The sequence below is a fragment of the Chaetodon trifascialis genome, chromosome 15 (genome assembly GCF_039877785.1).
Source record: "Chaetodon trifascialis isolate fChaTrf1 chromosome 15, fChaTrf1.hap1, whole genome shotgun sequence".
Taxonomy (NCBI): Eukaryota; Metazoa; Chordata; class Actinopteri; order Chaetodontiformes; family Chaetodontidae; genus Chaetodon; species Chaetodon trifascialis.
In genome coordinates, this window is record NC_092070.1 from 5,248,310 (window position 1) to 5,266,535 (window position 18,226).

Genomic DNA, 18,226 nt, shown 5'->3' on the forward strand with positions numbered 1-18,226 from the left:
GTGTGCACTGTCAGAAGAAGAGTTTAACTGTCAGAGAACACTTTTATTCAAACGGTGAATATTTCTTTTGAGATTCATCTTCTCTTCTTTCTTCTTCTCCTTTCATGCAGTCCCCTGACTGAAGCTAGCATCTCTCACAGTTCACTGATAATGTCGCCCTTTTGTCAGGTCTCAACCACGCACCGACAGTTTTAGCAACACCTCAAGCTAATTTCCACGGTGTCAGTTATCTGTCAGATGGCTCACTGACTGAAGAACAGGAAACAGCATTCGAAAAGATTTCTGGTGTTTAGCCGACGTTCTCATCAGGAGTGGCCGGGCAGTTGCTCAGCAGTCTGCCAAAATCACAAAGCTGCTGTTAGACATGCTAGGGAACCAGCTGGCTTGTACACCAGTGATGTATCATGTGTCAAGATTCGATGAGCCTGTGACATGGAATCAACAGCATCATTAGCTTAAAACAGCCAGTTATGTGGGGTCTGACCTCAGTGGTTGTGAAACGGTTCGTACAGTTGTTTTCCTCTGGTGATCACACAAGCACACACACGTACAGACAGTGTTACGTCACTATCAGTGCTGGCACGTTCAGGTCGCACAGTGCTGGCGGCCTGTTTTTCAAGAGGCCATAAAAAACTGCTGATGGACTGAATGGATTATAATTTTACTCTACAACTAGTATGTGCTAGCACAACAAACACTCAACAGTATTCTAATACTGAATGGAAATACTGTCTTGTTTTGTTAGTCTTCAGGAAATGTGGCTTTTGTTCAAACTCGCTTAAGCACTTTAAGCTGGGAGCCTAGTCTGACTCAGCGGATGTAAACTGTGGGTATAAGCCGGCTGTTAGCGTTTTCAAAATCATCGTCACTACAGGGAACAACAACAACAACAACAACAACAACAACAACAACAACAACATCCCAGCTAACAACCTACACACTGACCTACTGTACCAAGAAAATGGAAGTTACCCGAAACTGGTTGCTTACAGTACAAACATTAACAAGCTAGCAGTTGTTCCTTTTCCTTGGCAGGGATTCAGCCATTTCATTGTTTTCTCAAGTTTTAGTGAAAAACATTTTTACTCGTAAATCAACAGCAAATCATGAGGCAACCCTAAAGGGTCAGTACTTGAATAGCAATAACACAAAGACGGCATTTTGGTTTAAGGGCTACTGAAATTTGATGCCATTTTGACAGGGATTACTTGCAGTCTCCTCTGCTTGCTGTGAGCAGAGTGAGTACGCTGTAGTGGCTTCCATGATGTTGTCCTGTAAAACCTGTTGTGGATGTCATGGATAAAACAAAGCCAGCATCATTGGCCCTCTGATGGGGTTTTGGGTTGTGCAACTGTCCTAGAAGGTATTGATGCAGGGCACAACTGCAGAACTCCTGACACTGGTCTGAGCCAAACCTCCTGAGGTGTATTAGACAATAAACTCACAGTAATGTTGTCTTAACCAGAGTTCCTGAGTATAGATCCAATGACAGGTTCTCTGTTTCGTGTACACTGAGGAACTTAAAAGCATTGACTTTCTCTTTCTGCCTCTGTTAATGGAGGAATGCTCGCCTGTAATCTCCCCACCACCTGCTTGGTCTTGTTAAGGGAGAAGTTATCTGGCTGGCACCGCCATGCCAGATCTCCTTACGTCGGCCCAAAAGGCCAACACCCTGCCGACGGAGATCAAGCCAACAACTGTTGTGCTGTTGGTGAGCTTCAGAGTGATGCTGCAGCCGTGGCCCTGTTTACTATTTTGGATCTCAACAGAGGATGAGTATTTTATGTAGTTACTAAGAACGTTTCTTCGGTTCAAGGATTGCACACGATCTCATATGATGGACTGTCGTGCTAAAACTAAACAACATCCTGGCCTTACATTTAACAGAGGGGAAAACCTGCCTGCAACCATGACAATGTCATGTCACAGTCACATGAAGCCAGGGGCTAGCTTGGAGTGTTTTTATGAGTGTGTGTCTGTGGGGGTGCTGGGAAGTCACATGTGTGGCCCACTGAGGTCTTCTACTCATGATCAGTGATCACTGGCATGACTTATGCTCACTGCAAGGTGTAGCTCAAAGCACAGTGCAGAGACAAGGTGTACTGTGGCGTCACATCAACGATGTACCCACTCTTCATCTCTGCTAGAGGCTCCAGGCTACATTAGCTGCTAACAAACCTGAATCTCTGACTGAATGGGCAAAAAAAGACTGGGCACCACATTTAGACAAAGTGTCCTAAGTAGCCCTGCAATAAGCTTTGGTGTCTTTGTGCTTTCTGTAGGAAAACAACAGCTCAAGCCATAGTGTGACCTGACAGACGTGGGATACGAGGAACAAATATGAGCATCAGGTTTGGCAATTGCTTGTTTTATCCCTTGTAGTGTGTCTCAACAGAAGACAGCTGACAGAGCATCTGGGATGCCTTATGATAAGAATTCACAAATAATTTGTTTGGCTTCTCTCTGGCCAGGTTTTATAATTTTGTCATGGACTGTGATGTTGCTCCATGAGAGCAAAAAGCACTCTTTCGAGAACAAACTCCAAATGTGGCGAAGCGAAAGAGGAAAGATGTTAGTGCTGTCATGTGGAAGACTCAATCTCTAGCATTATCTTCCCAGTCACCTCTATACGTCACAGGCCATGACTGGTCAAGGTCCATTGTGTAGTCCGTCATGCCTCCATCAAGGCAAGAATTTATGAACCTATGATCATCTGATCTGACACAGTGAACACAAACACCATCTGTCTTGAATTCAGCTTCAACAGGTCACATGGCAAAGCAGCTTGTGAATTAATACACAACTGTTGTGTTTGATTGTGCTGCTTCAGCTAATAAACTCAATGTACAAGTGCAGAGGGGTTACAGGAGGACAAGGCCTCACTAAGAGAGGAAGAATGGCCCTTTGAGGAGAAAGGAGTAGAGGAGGGATAAAGCCTATTAGTTCATTTCACCTACAGAGCCATGCTGTTGCTAATATCTCAGGAAACACACATACAGCTATTGGTCAGTGGTAAAGGCAGAAAGTGAACATTCCCAAACATGAAATGCTTTTCCTTCAGGAATCAGTGCACGAACTCACGACAACTGGCTTTTGAGCTCAATGTATAGCAAAGAGTTGAAAAGATTAAAAAATTGCAATGCAATGTTTCCATGGGCTTAATTGCCCCCACGTGAATGTTCTTTACTGTGATTATGAGACTGACTGCTGAAAGCACAAGAGCACTGAGCAACTGCTCCGATCAATGTCCAGCAAAAGCACCCAGGAAAATAACGTGTTTTGGCTCTTAAACAGCAATGAAATCAGTTCCTTTGTGATCTTAACAGCTCTTTGCATCAGAAATGCTCAAAACAACAAGCTTTATGTATGTGCCTGCAATCACAGCGAGTCAGCAGAAACCAAACTCTATATGAGCTTTGTTCACAGCTTGGTTCTGTTGATTATGATCCATCTCTGTCTTAACATGAAGAAATGAATCAGGAACTTGTATTGCGACTCTGCCATGTGACCAGGGAACACAGTCCATTTGATAATGGTTAGAAGCTTGGTTAAAAATAATCCCGCCATTAAACCAGCCACCTCTATCTCTGCTGTCCTGAACGACAAGAGAACCACACCAGCTTTTGATGTCCGTGACGTTTTACTAAAATGGACACTTGTGACAAAGCTAATCATTCACTTACCATGGGCTAATCATTAAATAAGACTAAGAGTCTCCAGCCATGTTTGCGGCTCTGGGAGGCTGAATTTAGAAGCAGTGGTACTAGGAGCTGAATGCTAATGTCAACAATGCTAACATCTTGATACTTGTCAGGTTTACATCTGGCCTGATGCAATCTGTCAAATAGCTGTTGACAAAAACTGTTGACAAAAAGACCTCAACCTCATGGTGCCTCTTTTTAACCGAGAACTCAACTTCTGCAGAGTGGCAAGCCTTTGAATCTCCCAGTTAGACGTTCATGCATATCATATTAATAATTTAAGATTACCAGCTGGATAGTTTTACATAGGGGCTTTTAGTATTTGGAACAAGTAGCTCATGAAAAATAAGATGTGGAAAAGAAAGTAGGCTGTACCTGTTATTTAAGTGTGCCAGCTGCAATTAATCACAATTTAATACTTTCTGCTTTTCACCTTGAATACAAAATTAAATATATCAATTAAATGTAATATTAAACTCATACAGGCACATCAACAAACACATACTTATAAAAACACACACAGTTAAAATCTTTCTATTTAGACGTAATTGAATTGAAATGCTGACAGCCAACCATCTCCTAAAATATTCAGAGCCTTTATGGTGCAGTTAATTCTGACACACACACAGAAATAGGCACACATACACACACCAAATTCTATTTTAGCATCCTTTACTCCAGGCTGTGTGAAGTTTTTCATCAACATCTGTGTGTTTGTGTGAATGTGTGTGTATGCATCCAGAACGCTCCATGACTCAGAAATCACAGAGGGGAGGGGTCAGGGCATGAGGCAGCGCTCACAAGAACACGTGCATGCTCAATGACACTGAGAGAGACACACACACACACACGCACATGCGCACAAACACAAAGCGACAATCCCCTGTTGTTGTCACATATTGAGGCGTCCTGAGCTGTCCTCTGCTTTCTGTGGCTCCATCTGCCCTCACTGTTCCTAATCCAGCTCTCTCCTCTCCACTAATCCACGCGCTGTATGACGCATGCCTATACACACACACTCCTATAGCTGCATACATGCACATGCAAACACACAAACATCTCTTCAACAGACAAAGACTGATAAACCTTCATGCACACAGATATGTTCAATAATACAAATCCATCTACTCACACGAGGATACACACACATGCATATGGCACACACTCAAACCAGAGAGGCCTCTGCCAAAGCCTAATTACCTCCCCAGGTAGATGCTACTTTAACATTGTGCTGGCTAGATCGCACACTGTCTGCAGGAGGGTAACCATGGTGATGGCTATGCCAATGGTCATGGGGAAAACCTCTCTTTCTGCCGAAAGCATCAATGTTTTGGTATGAATACTGATTCAAGACAAAACGCAAAGCTTGGCCTGGTGGCGGTGCCAGGTGAAAGGTCACAAGGGCCCCAGAGTTGGTGGGGTTCTTGCTATCTGGAGTGAATACAATACATTGAGATTATCAGCTATGATAATAATGTGGTTTCACACAAAGTTGTAGTAATTAGCAAAGAACAGTCTGGGCCCAAGATGCATCAAAAGCATTACTACTTAATTATATCAGTTTATATTAGTGCTGTCAAAATACGTTATTAATGCGTTAATGCAAATCAATTTTAACGGCGTCATTTTTTTTTATCGTGAGATTAACGTTCTTTGTGACATAGTGAACTTGTAGTTTTTTATAAGCTGTGGCCACTGTTAGTAACGTAAGAAAAACTACAGGATCCAATTGTAAACCGGAAACAAACAATAGGCACGCCCCACGCACGTGTTTGGTCTTGCCTGCTCGCTAGCTTTAAAAGAGTAGGCTACTGGTTTGTGTGGATGTCAAGCGCGAAACACCGAAATGGATGCGAACAAGATTCTGAATGGAAAGTTTAGTTTCAAAAAGTTGCCCGATGGGTCGACTGACAAGACCAAAGTTATCTGTGTGTATTGTTGGTGTGAACTGAATTATCACTGTAGCACATCCAGTCTGAAATACCACTTGATGGCTAAACGATGGCTAAACGGCAAATGCAAATTCTCTGCCGTCTCCTCGTCAAAATCAGGCGACAATGGATGGCTTTCAACAGAGGCATATGGATACCGCAACTAAGAACAAGCTTACTGCAGCCATAGCCAAGTAATGTTCATTCTTTCTGGAGAGAAATAAGAGGTTGGGTTGATAAGCCTCTGGTGAATAAATAGAAGAGCATTATAGTCTGACTGCTTGTACGTTCAAAGGAAACTTAAGAAAGGAAAGTTTAAGCCATGGTTTAACTGCACTATAGGCTGAGTCCTGGGGTGCTTTTCATTTGGTAAATTGATCTCATCGTCTCCTCCACTCGCTTCCTCTCCTTGCGTCTTAGCTCTGCCCAGCGAGGACATGAAAGAGGGATGTGAGGAAGAGACGTGAGGGCGAAGGAGACGAAACTCCGAAATGAAAAATCCTCGCTCCACAGCATCAGTCCAAAGCGACGTCAATTACTGATGACGTTTACCTGCTCCCGCCATGATTCAAACGTGTGACACATTCGACACGCCCCTTAAATAATAAAAGACTTCCGCATAGGCTACACTGGTGTATCCTCACTCTGATCTCCTTCAGAAGCCTCCTCTCTCCTCGCTGCTGGTAGCACCGTCCCTTCAGTAATAAACAAAAGCTCACATCCTCATCTAGCTAGTTAGCCAGTGGCAAGGTAGGTAGCATGTGTAACCTTGTTAACCTAGCTAAATAAAAGGACATGTTAGCTTATGTGTTTGTGTACTGCATTTATTTACATTAGCAGCCCATTGTTGGTTGATTCAGACTTAGTTTGATGTTGTTATTGTTCTAGTTAACAGGATGCTAACAGGAGCTAAGTGGCTGAATCTATAGTAGCAGTTGGTGAAGCTTGCTAAATTAAGAGGCAGGGGTTATGTGAGTGTCACAGCATAAAATGTGACATTATGAAACACGAAATATCTCAATAAATTAAACAGTAATACAAGTAATACAAAACTCAAAAAAAAAATACACACAGTGTATTTTTGTTGCAGTGTTGCTCAGTGTATGTGTTCACAGTGTTCAAGCTCTGTGAATATATTTAATAAAGCTATTAGGGCAGCATATGTGTATGTGTGTGTGTGTGTGTGTGTGTGTGTGTGTGTGTGTGTGTGTGTGTGTGTGTGTGTGTGAAGGCACGTGCCAGAGAAACAGAGAGCACACAGCTGGCAGTGTGATGAATTTTTCTGCCTTCCCTTTTACCTCTATCAAAAATCCCCCCCCCCCCATCCAGTCAGATTACATCCTTTTCTTTATCTTCTTGTATAGATTATGCTGCACAATCACTCATCTGGCATTAATCATTTGTTCATTTTCTATTCTCCCTGTCATGAAAGTATCCGGTCAATAAGAAATGCTCCCACACCTCTGCCCATCCCTGCATTGATTTCTCCTTTCTATATCATCCAAAATATCTAAGCAGCTGCATGATGTGAAGTGTTTGTGTGTGGACTGCGAGGACTCAGATGATTTAAGGTTGTGTTGATGCAGCTCTGCATCAGTGTGTACTTTCATCCATCCATCAAGCCTGCAGCTATTCTTTCATCTGTCAAATCCACAGTTAATCTCTGCTTTCCTTTCATGTTGACATCAAAGATGGACACACACATGCACATGTACAATCCATCACATTTCAGTCAAAACACACACACATTAGGTTTTGCGGACATTACATAAACTTACTTTAATTTCCTTCACACTAAAATTTAATGATTTACATTATGGTGACCTGCATTTTGTCCCCACAAATACAGCAAGTCCCCGCAATGTGACTGTGTAAACAAATTTATGTCCCCACAATGTGAGTAACACATGGGCACGCACACACGCGCGCGCACACACACACACACACACACACACACACACACACACACACACACACACACACACACACTCACACACACACTCTGTCTCACCCTTTCTCATCTCCCTCTGATGAGTTGCTATCCTGCTTGTTGGACATTGGCTCCACGCAGTCTCAGGCCCGTCCAGCAGCCAATCACAGGACAATGAGGCGGACCTCGACCTTGCCAGCCTGCTCAGCATTCGCCGACTGCCCCTTCATTAGACAGCCATCTGAGAATCTGGGTGGCAATTGGCTGGGAGGAGCATGGTGGGCAGGACATCAGTGGAAGCAAAAGAAAGCTGGAGAAGAGAGAGACAGTCAGGAACAGACACATGGCAGCAATAACATTTGTACAGTAACTGTTACACTTTAAATACACATGGATCATATACAATCTATTTATGTAATCACATGGTTGGATTTAATGTCAAAGGGAAGACCAGGCCTTTAAAGAGCTAAGCATCAGCTAAGGAAACCCTTTTCAGGCTGCAACTGATGATTATTTTCATTAATAATCAATCTGTCCATTATTTTCTTGATTAACTGATGAATCCTTTGGTTTGTGGTCTGTATGAAAATAGTGAAAAATGCAAGTCACAGCTGCTTAAACCTGAAGGTGATGTATTCAAATGTTTGGTTGACCGAAAGTCAAAAACATATTCAGTTTTCAATGAAACACTGATAAAAGCAGCAAATCCTCACACTGGAGACGCTAGAGCCGGTGAAAGTTAGGCTTTTCTGCTCAGGTAAATGACTTTCACAAAACCATGCCTGAGGTGAAATTCGGAGGAGATAAAGCGGGGCTGAAATAAAATCAAATGTGGTGCCATGTTTTCATTCTGATGTCACAATCTGGCACTCTGCACACCCCACCGTCCATCCCGTTCACCTCCCTGCCGCTCCAGCGCGCTCCATAAATGTAGTGTTTCATTCACTCAAGAAACATTGACAGTTTTGCAGATATTCAGTCATAAACCAAAGTATTGGACAAATAAAAAGTTTGTTACAATTCATCTTGAGGGAGACATGAATGTCAGTATCTACTTCTGCATTTTATTACATACGTTAAGTTACTTATGTCTTTATTTTATAATTCCTGTACATAATAAGCCTTTGAAATGGCATATTTAAGTGTTTATGTATTTATTTCAACAATTATACATGGGTTTCTTTATTTACTGATGATTTTCCACCTTCCACTCATTCTGACCTGGAGGCAGAATTATACAAAGCTGCCCGGCTCAGAGAGAACACAAACAAGGTGACCCACAAGGCTTAACCCAGTAATTGAGGAGGGAACAGAAGCCCTGGTGGTTCAGTTCAGCTTGTGAGCACGCTTGCAAATTTTCAAGTTCGTTTCTTAATCAAATTCTTAGATTTTGTGTGACAGTAATCTGCTTTGAAAGAGTGGCTTCAGTTCAGAGGGAGAAATTCTTTGAGCGCAGCGAGAGCTGCTCTGACAGTAACAGGAAATCAAATCATCTTCATCTTTAAGGTACATCAGTCCACAGGTCAGACTCTTTGACCCGCTTCAGTCTTTCAGTCCCTCGTTCGATGCTGTCATTAGACAAACGTCTGCTTTCACAATACAGCCTCCATGGTCACCTTGCTCCATTCACCAACACAATCCTGCATCTATTCGAGGAAACAGACTCCAGCCAAATCTAATTTACTATAAGCTACTTAAGTCCTCGGGAAGGAACTGAGGGTGCATTGCACTCTGCACTTTTCATGGGGGTTTTTTGTCACGTTTTTATTCCCACTTTGTGGCTAAAGTTCACAGCTACAGTGTGACAATGCAGATGAACAGTGAAGGCCAATGTAAACTTTTTGGCCAGGTTGTGGTTTCATTCAAAAACACATTTATGCTTGAATTTTCCAGCCTTGCTCAAAAGATGTAAAGATAGTCTAAGATAGACCTGACAGAGTGAGGGGGATATGGATGAAATAAAAACCAAACCAAACAAAGCAAAACAAAAAACCCTGACTTGCAGCCCAGATATAACAATATATTCTAAACATATGTGGGCCTCATACAGTTTAAATAGGTAATATAAATAAGCTTGAGAAGGTTGTTTTTCTCTTGATGGACCAATGAAACAGCAGCCATAATGATTTGTAGTGTGATTCTGAGCTGATATTTGACACTTGCAGGGATTTTTGAATGCTTTCAGGCAGCTAGCCATGCACGAAGAACTGCGCTGTCTCGCGGCGGCTCGGTCGGTACGTCTAACACTTTGTTCCACACCCACACTGGTACTATTCAGCTGCAACTATGCAGCGTGTTTGCATCCTTTAACAGTTTCTTTGTACAGTGGTGATTTTTATTGTTAATGGCAGCGTCAGCGTTTCCAGCATAGGACACACACTTGGTACCACAAACAAGGGTTTCACAGGACATAATGAATATACATAGTGGACGTAAAGTGATTTGATTGTGGGTTCAGTATTGTTGAATACTGGCAAACTACTACAATAACACAGGTAAGACCACTGCCACTTTGGAGTTTACGCCAATACCAATATTTGGGGACTGAAGAGAGACTACACACATGCTAAAAATCCCACTTGTGGTGCCACCTAGTGGCATGCTCCATACATGCCAAGTGAATTGTAGCACCTCACAATGCACCACAATGAAGCAGACCTCCTCTTTCAAAAACATAATGACTCAATGATCAGTATTTGCCTTGACCACAGAGAATACTTCTGCCTGGAGGCTGTGAGTGCATACTCTGTTATCACAGACATCAAATCAGATCAGAATCCAAGGAAACAGTTTTGGCTCTGGACTCTATCAGATAGGCTTCTCCTGCAATGCTGTCCAAAGTTTAACAAAGTTAAACTTATTTATCTGCTTATTTATCATTGCTATCTGTGCCATGTTTCTACAACTGCACGGTTCAGAGTGGATTATCCTGCTAACACCATGGACACTTGCCAGAGATTAAAATATTACTGTCTATTCAAAACTCATGATCTTTTGGAGAGCTACTGTACCCCTGTCAGAACCGTTTAAATATCTCAACTCATCGACTTCACAAAGTTCAAGGGGAAGTCTTCAGACATCTTGGTTTGTCTATATAGTCATATAGTCCAAAACTCAAACATACTTTATTCACAATGATCCAAAATCAGAGGAAATGTGAACTTCTTCACATTTGAAGAGCTGTAGCCTGAGCGTTACTGCTTAGAAAACAACTGCTTAAAGCATTAATAAATAATCAAAATAGCTGCCACAGGACCAAGTGATTTATCACCTAAACATTTCAGTTTTAGTTAATTATAATTAAGAATAACATCACCCAGGGCTGCAAAAAAATATTGAAAAATGTCTTCCCTTAGACCAAATTGTTTTTTTCTTTCAAACCTAAAGTCCAAGACCAAAAATATTTAATTATGAAAATGATGTAAAACTGAGAAAAACTGCAAACCTTCAAAACTGAGAGGCTGGAAATGTGGAAATTCTTATGAAAGAGCAAAAAGTAATGTGTAATAAATGACTCAAATGACTCATTACTTATGAAAACTCTCGGTAATTAGTTTTTAGTCAATGGACTAAACAACAAATTCTAGTTCACTGATTTATTGCTTCAGTGCTGATGCCAACCAGGGCCACTCTGACGCTCTGTGGCAGAGGTATGAGCTATGTGAGGCGACAGATCAGACTTATTTGCAGGATAAATTCTTTGTTTTTGGTCCCTTTATCTTATTGGAAATAATAAAAAATAAAAATTAAGGCCCATTTTCTTTATAAGAGCATCTGACAGTTTTATTTCTGCCACTATTTTGTAAGATTTGATTTTAATGCTTCCAGATATTTAACTCAGTAGAAATAAAGAAAGCTGAGCAGCTGAGCTCCACTTCTCCAGATGTGACAGTAGATGGCATCAGAGTGTGAGAGATCAGACAGGCTATGGACACGCATACTAACACAGACAAGAAAAACATCTGATATTCAAGACTTGATACAATATTTTTATTTTGATACGATATGAAAACTATCAGTTTGGGCTGGAGTACTTCCCAGACCTCAAAGCTTTATTCTGTCCAAGATGTTTTCAGATCATTAAAGTAGAAGAAATGTGGGAAATAAATAAGAAAACAGAGAGATTTCTAATAGTGAATTAGTCCCTATTGCCACTAATACACAACGCAGTACCATACAAATCAATGAAAATCATTTGATCTCAGGAAACTTACAAGTTCAATGTGGAATGAAAGAATATTCATGATCAGTAACAAAGAAAGCCAAAGGAAAATTGTCAACAGATATTTTTCAACCTCAAACAGCTCAAAAAATATGAAGAACAATCTGCAAACTATTTACATGTCCTTCTGGACCAAAGTGTTTCTTTACATAAGTAATCTTTTGGAGGTGTCCTTGCAAATGAATGCCAAAACTTCAAAAGTTCAGAACTCTTCTGAATATTCTATTGATTAAGGCAAGTTAATGTATGACTGCACGCTGGCTTGACGAGGATGCAGCAGATTAAGAGATACATGGACATATGAACATTACTGAAAGACGAGAACTACAAATGAAAACTAGGCCTCTGAAACAAAGGGAGAGGTGAATGTTCATGTTGTCATAATGCAGATGAAACCATCCACTCATCAGTTACATTTCTGATGTTTGATGAGAACTTCTCATATCTCAGTCTGCATAGAGTTCATTTGACTCACTATCATTATTACTGCTCCTTTATCGGTCCTAAGATCAGCTGAAGTCAGCTATTTTTTTGTGACTACTGAGAGCTTCATCTGCAACCATGTTATTTTCAAATGATTGTAGAAGAAAAGCTAAATAATTTGAACTCTGGATTCACAGAAAAATGTAATATAGGCAAAAAAATGGGCTTGAGTAGTAGCCCAAAGCTTACTGACTCCAAGACAACATTATGCTTCACGTTTACATCTCTCAAAGCCGCTAAATTATGGAAAGCCTAGTTTCTTTTTCAGTTAATTAGCACTCCCATCCATACAGGCTGAAGCTGACTTTGAAAGCTTGAGGTTCCACAGGGTGATGACTTCAACAGACCAATTAGCTACAGGATTTTTCTGTTGATGCGAAACAGTCACTACAGTTATGAACATGTACTGGACTCTAGACAAACTCTGAACATCTGAATCTGAACATCTGCATGCTAAAAGGAAATACTGCTCTGATATTAATCTGCTGCATGTTTTGATAATATGTGCCGTGAATCAAAGAACAATTCATGTTCACTGCTTATTAGATCTGACTTTTGAGATCATGTTGCAACACACTAGTGCTGAGAACAGCGAACATTGTTCCGTTCTAACCACGCCAAGAGTCAATAATAACTCTATTACAATATGGAAATACCAGCACTTCAAAAGGCATTAAATGAGCACTCAATGGTGAGGACACAGAGTCCCTTTAAAGTGTTGAACTTCACTTTGATAGTGCTTATCATTCTACAATAAAATGTAAGTTGTCGTCCCTTTATGCTACTCACAAAACAAAGATTATATAAATGGATGAATAAATAATAAGTTGTAAAAAAAAAAAACTATAATTGGTGGAGTGTGGAGGATGAATGGGGGAGCTGCTCTGTAGTCTGCTGCTACAGCAGCAGAGTGAACAGGCTGTGGCTGGGGTGGGCATCATCTCTCAGCATCCTCTGGGCACCTCACTGACATGACTGAAGCTTGGTCATTGGGTACCTGTGATGCCGCTGCGGAGCCCTGCTGTCCTGGGCTGCGCATATCACATGACTGAGGGAGAACTTCCACAGCAATTTACAGTGACGGAAATTGACGGAAATGTGACTTTTCATGCAGTGACAGTTTGGAATGTTTCCAGTCACGATGCTTTCTGTTCTCCTCTGTCAAAATTAACATGGGAATTTTGCCTCCTTCCCTTTTCTTAGGAAATTATTAGTTAAAGCCGCAGTAGGCAACTTTGTCATATTTTTTGCTAAAACTGTCCCTATGCCCAGACAGCAGTACATGAAACATGTAATCTGTGAAAAAAAATGGCTCCATTGGTCCCACCTACTGCTCCTACTGCGATTTGCTAGAATCCACTGCGCCCCACACAAAACAACCAATCAGAGCCAGAGGAGCGTATGACGGAGTGTGTGACATCTGTCAATCACTACTCACACATGCTGCCACCCCGTCCCTCCGCTCACGCTGCTGGCTGCTGCTCAGTGAAACAGCTCTGTGAACGGTGTCAGGAGGCTAGTGAAAGCTATGCCGGAGCAACAGCCACCCGCAAAGGAGAAACTGCCCATACCGCCGCTGCCAACAACAGCATAGACGGCTAAGACAACAAATGATCAGAAAGCTAAAATGGTGATTGTTACAGTAATACTCCGCAGCATGTACGGAATGTTAGCTACTGTGATGTAGCAGCTGGGCAGAGTTAGCTTGTTTCTGATGCTAAGGCTAACGTTACTGGTTGTCACGGCAGCCGCGCAGACACCGCAGGGAGGAGGGGCTTTGAGGCAGGGCATGAGTGCAGCGGAGAGGGAGGGGGAGTGACGTGGAACTTGTGTTCCACTTGTGTGTCAAATTTTCAGGCTAAGTCTGCTCTCTTCTCGATCTTACCTACTGCAGCTTTAAGAAAAGTATTTGCAATGGAAATTTAGCAAAATGTGATGAATTCAAAATGAGGCAGTAAGTTGAAAAAAGGGGAAACAGAAACTTCAGGACATGCTGAGAACACACACACACACACACACACACACACACACACACACACACACACACACACACACACACACACACACACACACACACAGACAAACAGACAGATGGACAGACACACACAGACAGACAGACAGACAGACACACACAGACAAACAGACAGATGGACAGACACACACAGACAGACAAACACACACACACACACACACACACACACACACACACACACACACACACACACACACACACACACACACACACACACACACACACACACACACACACACACACACACACACACTTGGTGTAAACATTATACAGGGCCATGGGTGCATACAGATCAATGTACTGTGTATTCGCTACAGACAGATCAGTATGTACACTCTATTGTGTACATACTGTACCAGTCTGTCTGGAAACAGGACTTGGCAATTAAGAGATCTGACACAGGTATTGCAAAGTGCGCGAGCAAGTAAACACACACACACACACACACACACACACACACACACACACACACACATGCACACACACACACTTGCGGTCTATTCCAACTGTCAAACACACACGTATGCACCTGAGTCTTTGTGAAACATACTCTCCCCACCACAGAAAGTCAAAGCTGACACAATCTATGTGCAAACACACACTCAAATACACGTGCACACACACACACACACGCACACACACACACACACACACACACACACACACACACACACACACACACACACACACACACACACACACACACACACACACACACACACACACACACACACACACACACACACACACACACACACACACACACCTGCCTCAGAGTAGGCAGGTCTTGGATGGTGTCCAAGCTGATTAGATGAAGAGAAGAAGCAGCACAGCATGATCAAAGATGACTGTCTGCTTTCCTCCCCTTTCTCCCACTATATCACTCACCCTTTCTCTGTAATTACACCAGCAGCACACAGAGAAAGAGGTGTAAAAGGAAAGCTGCAAAATACTGCTAGTGTTTTCATTTAGCTCCAAGTAAGTGCATGTTCTTGGTACATGCCAAAATCCTTAACACAGCTGTTCTGCTTTTCATTAAGCAGGACGTTTTCTTGCCTTGGTAACATTTCTAGTGTTACTGCACACTTCTCCAAACTAAATGTGTAAAGGAAATCAGAGAACCCACACATCTGCATCTGTCGCAAACATCCAGTTTATTTGCAAAGAAATTTCACCTCATGGTCCATTGAGTAGCTCCTCCGGGGAATTCAGTCAAATAGCTTGATCTTCATGAGCACACTGAGCTTGTCCATTTGTCATGACACTGTAAATGTTCAGAGCCCCATACACTAAACTAAAATGAAGATGTTCATAGTCGATCCATGTGACAGGACAGAAAGCTCCAGAACAGCTACTTAAAGGCCTTCAGGGTGAGATCTCTCATTGTCCAACCAGGTGTCTTTTATTACCCCAATTTTTCAGGGTTCAGAACACTTATTATTGCATTCTGTCAAGATAATTCATATTTGAAAGGCCCAATATACCCAAAAATAGAGTTATGGCAATGTCAATGTGACAAATAGAGGCAGAGGTGGAGTGTGAAGAGTGTCGGGGGGTTGGGGGGGGCGTGAGGTTTTGGTCCTGATGGTCCACAGCCTCCTGCCAGAGGGAGTGTCTCAAAGAGTTTGTGTCTAAGGTGGGAGGGATCACCCACAATCTTTCCTGCACGCCTCAGGTCCTTAAGGGAAGTGGAAAGACTCCACAGTGTCAATAGTGGAGTCACAGAGGGTGATGGAGGCAGATGAGTTCTTCCTGTAGCCCACAACTATCTCCACTGTCTATAGAGCGTTGAGCTCTAGGTTGTTCTGGCTGCACCAGGTCACCATTAGAGATGAGTTAAATGAGGGTGGTGTCGTCCGCAAACTTCAGGAGCTTAACAGACTGGTGACTGGAGGTGCAGCTGTTCGTGTACAGGGAGAAGAGCAGAGGAGAAAGAATGCAGCCCTGGGGGGATCCGGTGCTAATGGTCTTTGCATCGGAGACGTGTTTCCCCAGCTTCAGCACTGTTTCCTGTCAGACAGGAAGTCTGTAATCCACCTGCAGGTGGAGTCAGGCATGCTCAGCTGGGAGAGCTTCTCCTGAAGCAGAGTTGGGATGATGGTGTTAAAAACAGAGCTGAAATCCACAAACAGGATCCTGGCGTAGGTTCCTGTGGAGTCCAGGTGCTGGAGGATGTAGTGGAGGGCCAAGTTGACTGCATCGTCTACAGACCTGTTGGCTCTGTAGGCAGACTGCAGGGGGTCCAGGAGAGGGTCGGTGATGTCCCTGAGGTGTGAGAGCACAAGGCGCTCAAAGAACTTCATGACCACAGAGGTCAGGGCGACGGGTCTGAAGTCGTTAAGTCCTGTGGCTTCTTGGGAACAGGGATGATGGTTGAAGACTCGAAGCAGGCTGGCACGTGACATGTCTCCAGTGAGGTGTTGAAAATGTCTGTGAACACTGGAGACAGCTGATCAGCGCAGAGCTTCAAGGCGGATGGGTGTTCAGGTTGTTGGCTAGGTGTCGGTCGTTGATGGAGTGGGGGGCTTTAGGCTTGTAGTTGTTGATCTGTCTGAGCCCTTTCCAGACAGACACAGAGTCGTTAGCTGAGAACTGGTGTTGGAGCTCCTCAGAGTACAGTCGTTTAGCCTCTTTTACCGCCTTGCTAAACTTGTACTTCACCTCTTTGAATCTGTCTTTGTCCCCACTCCTGAAGGCCTCTTCCTTTGCCAACCCTAGCTGTCTGAGTTTGGCTGTAAACCATGGTTTGTCATTGTTGTAACTCACCCTGGTGCGTGATGGAACACCGCAGTCCTCACAGAAGCTGATGTAGGACGTCACAGCCTCCGTCTACTCATCCAGACTGTTGGTAGCAGTCCTGAACACATCCCAGTCAGTAGAGTCCAAACACGCCTGGAGATCCTCCACAACCTCACTGGTCCACTTCCTTGATGTCCTCAGTACAGGTTTGCAGAGCTTTAGCTTCTGCAGGAATCAGGTGGACCGTGACGTTGTCAGAGTGGCCCAGTGCAGCACGGTGGACGATGTGATAAGTATCCCTGACTGTGGTCTAACAGTGATCCAGAATATTCTCCTCTCTGGTTGGGCATTTAATAAACTGTCTGTATTTAGGGAGTTCGTGAGTGCGGTTACCTTTGTTAAGGTCACCAAGGACAATAACTAAAGAGTCTGGGTTGGTCCGCTCCATACACAGTACCTGGTCGCCTAGCACGCCCTGTGTGTCCTGCATGTTGGCTTGCGGTGGGACCGGCCAGAATGAATGAAGCAAACTCACAGGGTGAATAAAAAGGCTTACAGTTAATAATAAAAGATTCCAGGTCAGGAGAACAGTGCTGCTGGATCACTGTCACATCGTTGCATCAACCACTGCTGATGTAGAAACAGATTCCTCCACCTTTAGATTTGCCGGAAAGTTACGTGTCTCTGTCCGTGCAGGACAGTTGGAAGCCTGCCAGCTGCAGCGCAGAGTCCCTTATTAATCCACACAACCGCATCTCCGACAAGCACAAAACTGCAGATGAAGAAAAGTCTCTGTTTTTACCCAAAAGTAGTTGCAATTCCTCCAGTTTGTTGGGCAGTGAATGCACGTTAGAGAGAACTATTCCTGGTAACGCTGTGCGTAGTCCGCGCCGGTGAAGATGCACAGTAAGAGTGCACTGGCCTGTTTTCCTCTCCTCTGGTGTTTCGCTGCATGAGCAAAGGTGAGCGCACCTTTGACCAGGATGTCCAAAATTTCCAGTGTTGGGAGCAGAAAATTCGGAAATAAATCATCTGGTGTTGTTACCCTGATCTTCATGAACTCTTCTCTGGTGAAAGAGTTCCAGGTACGGTCGCAAAAAACAGAATTAAAACACAAAACAAAACAACGCGCACCAACACACCGAGGCAGCCGTCCGCGGTGCCATCTTTCACTCCTCCATCATTCAA

General features: G+C 43.1%; 1 protein-coding gene across 2 annotated transcripts in view; it reads right to left on the reverse strand.

Moving 5' to 3' along the window:
- LOC139343282 (thyroid hormone receptor alpha) overlaps nt 1-18,226 on the reverse strand; it is a 107,622-nt gene that overhangs the window by 18,215 nt on the left and 71,181 nt on the right. For both annotated transcript variants that reach the window (XM_070980813.1, XM_070980810.1), the window contains exon 5: nt 7,644-7,872. In XM_070980813.1, coding sequence (XP_070836914.1) covers nt 7,644-7,690 — 47 coding nt within the window. In that variant the 5' untranslated portion in view covers nt 7,691-7,872. The remainder of the gene's footprint in view (nt 1-7,643; nt 7,873-18,226) is intronic.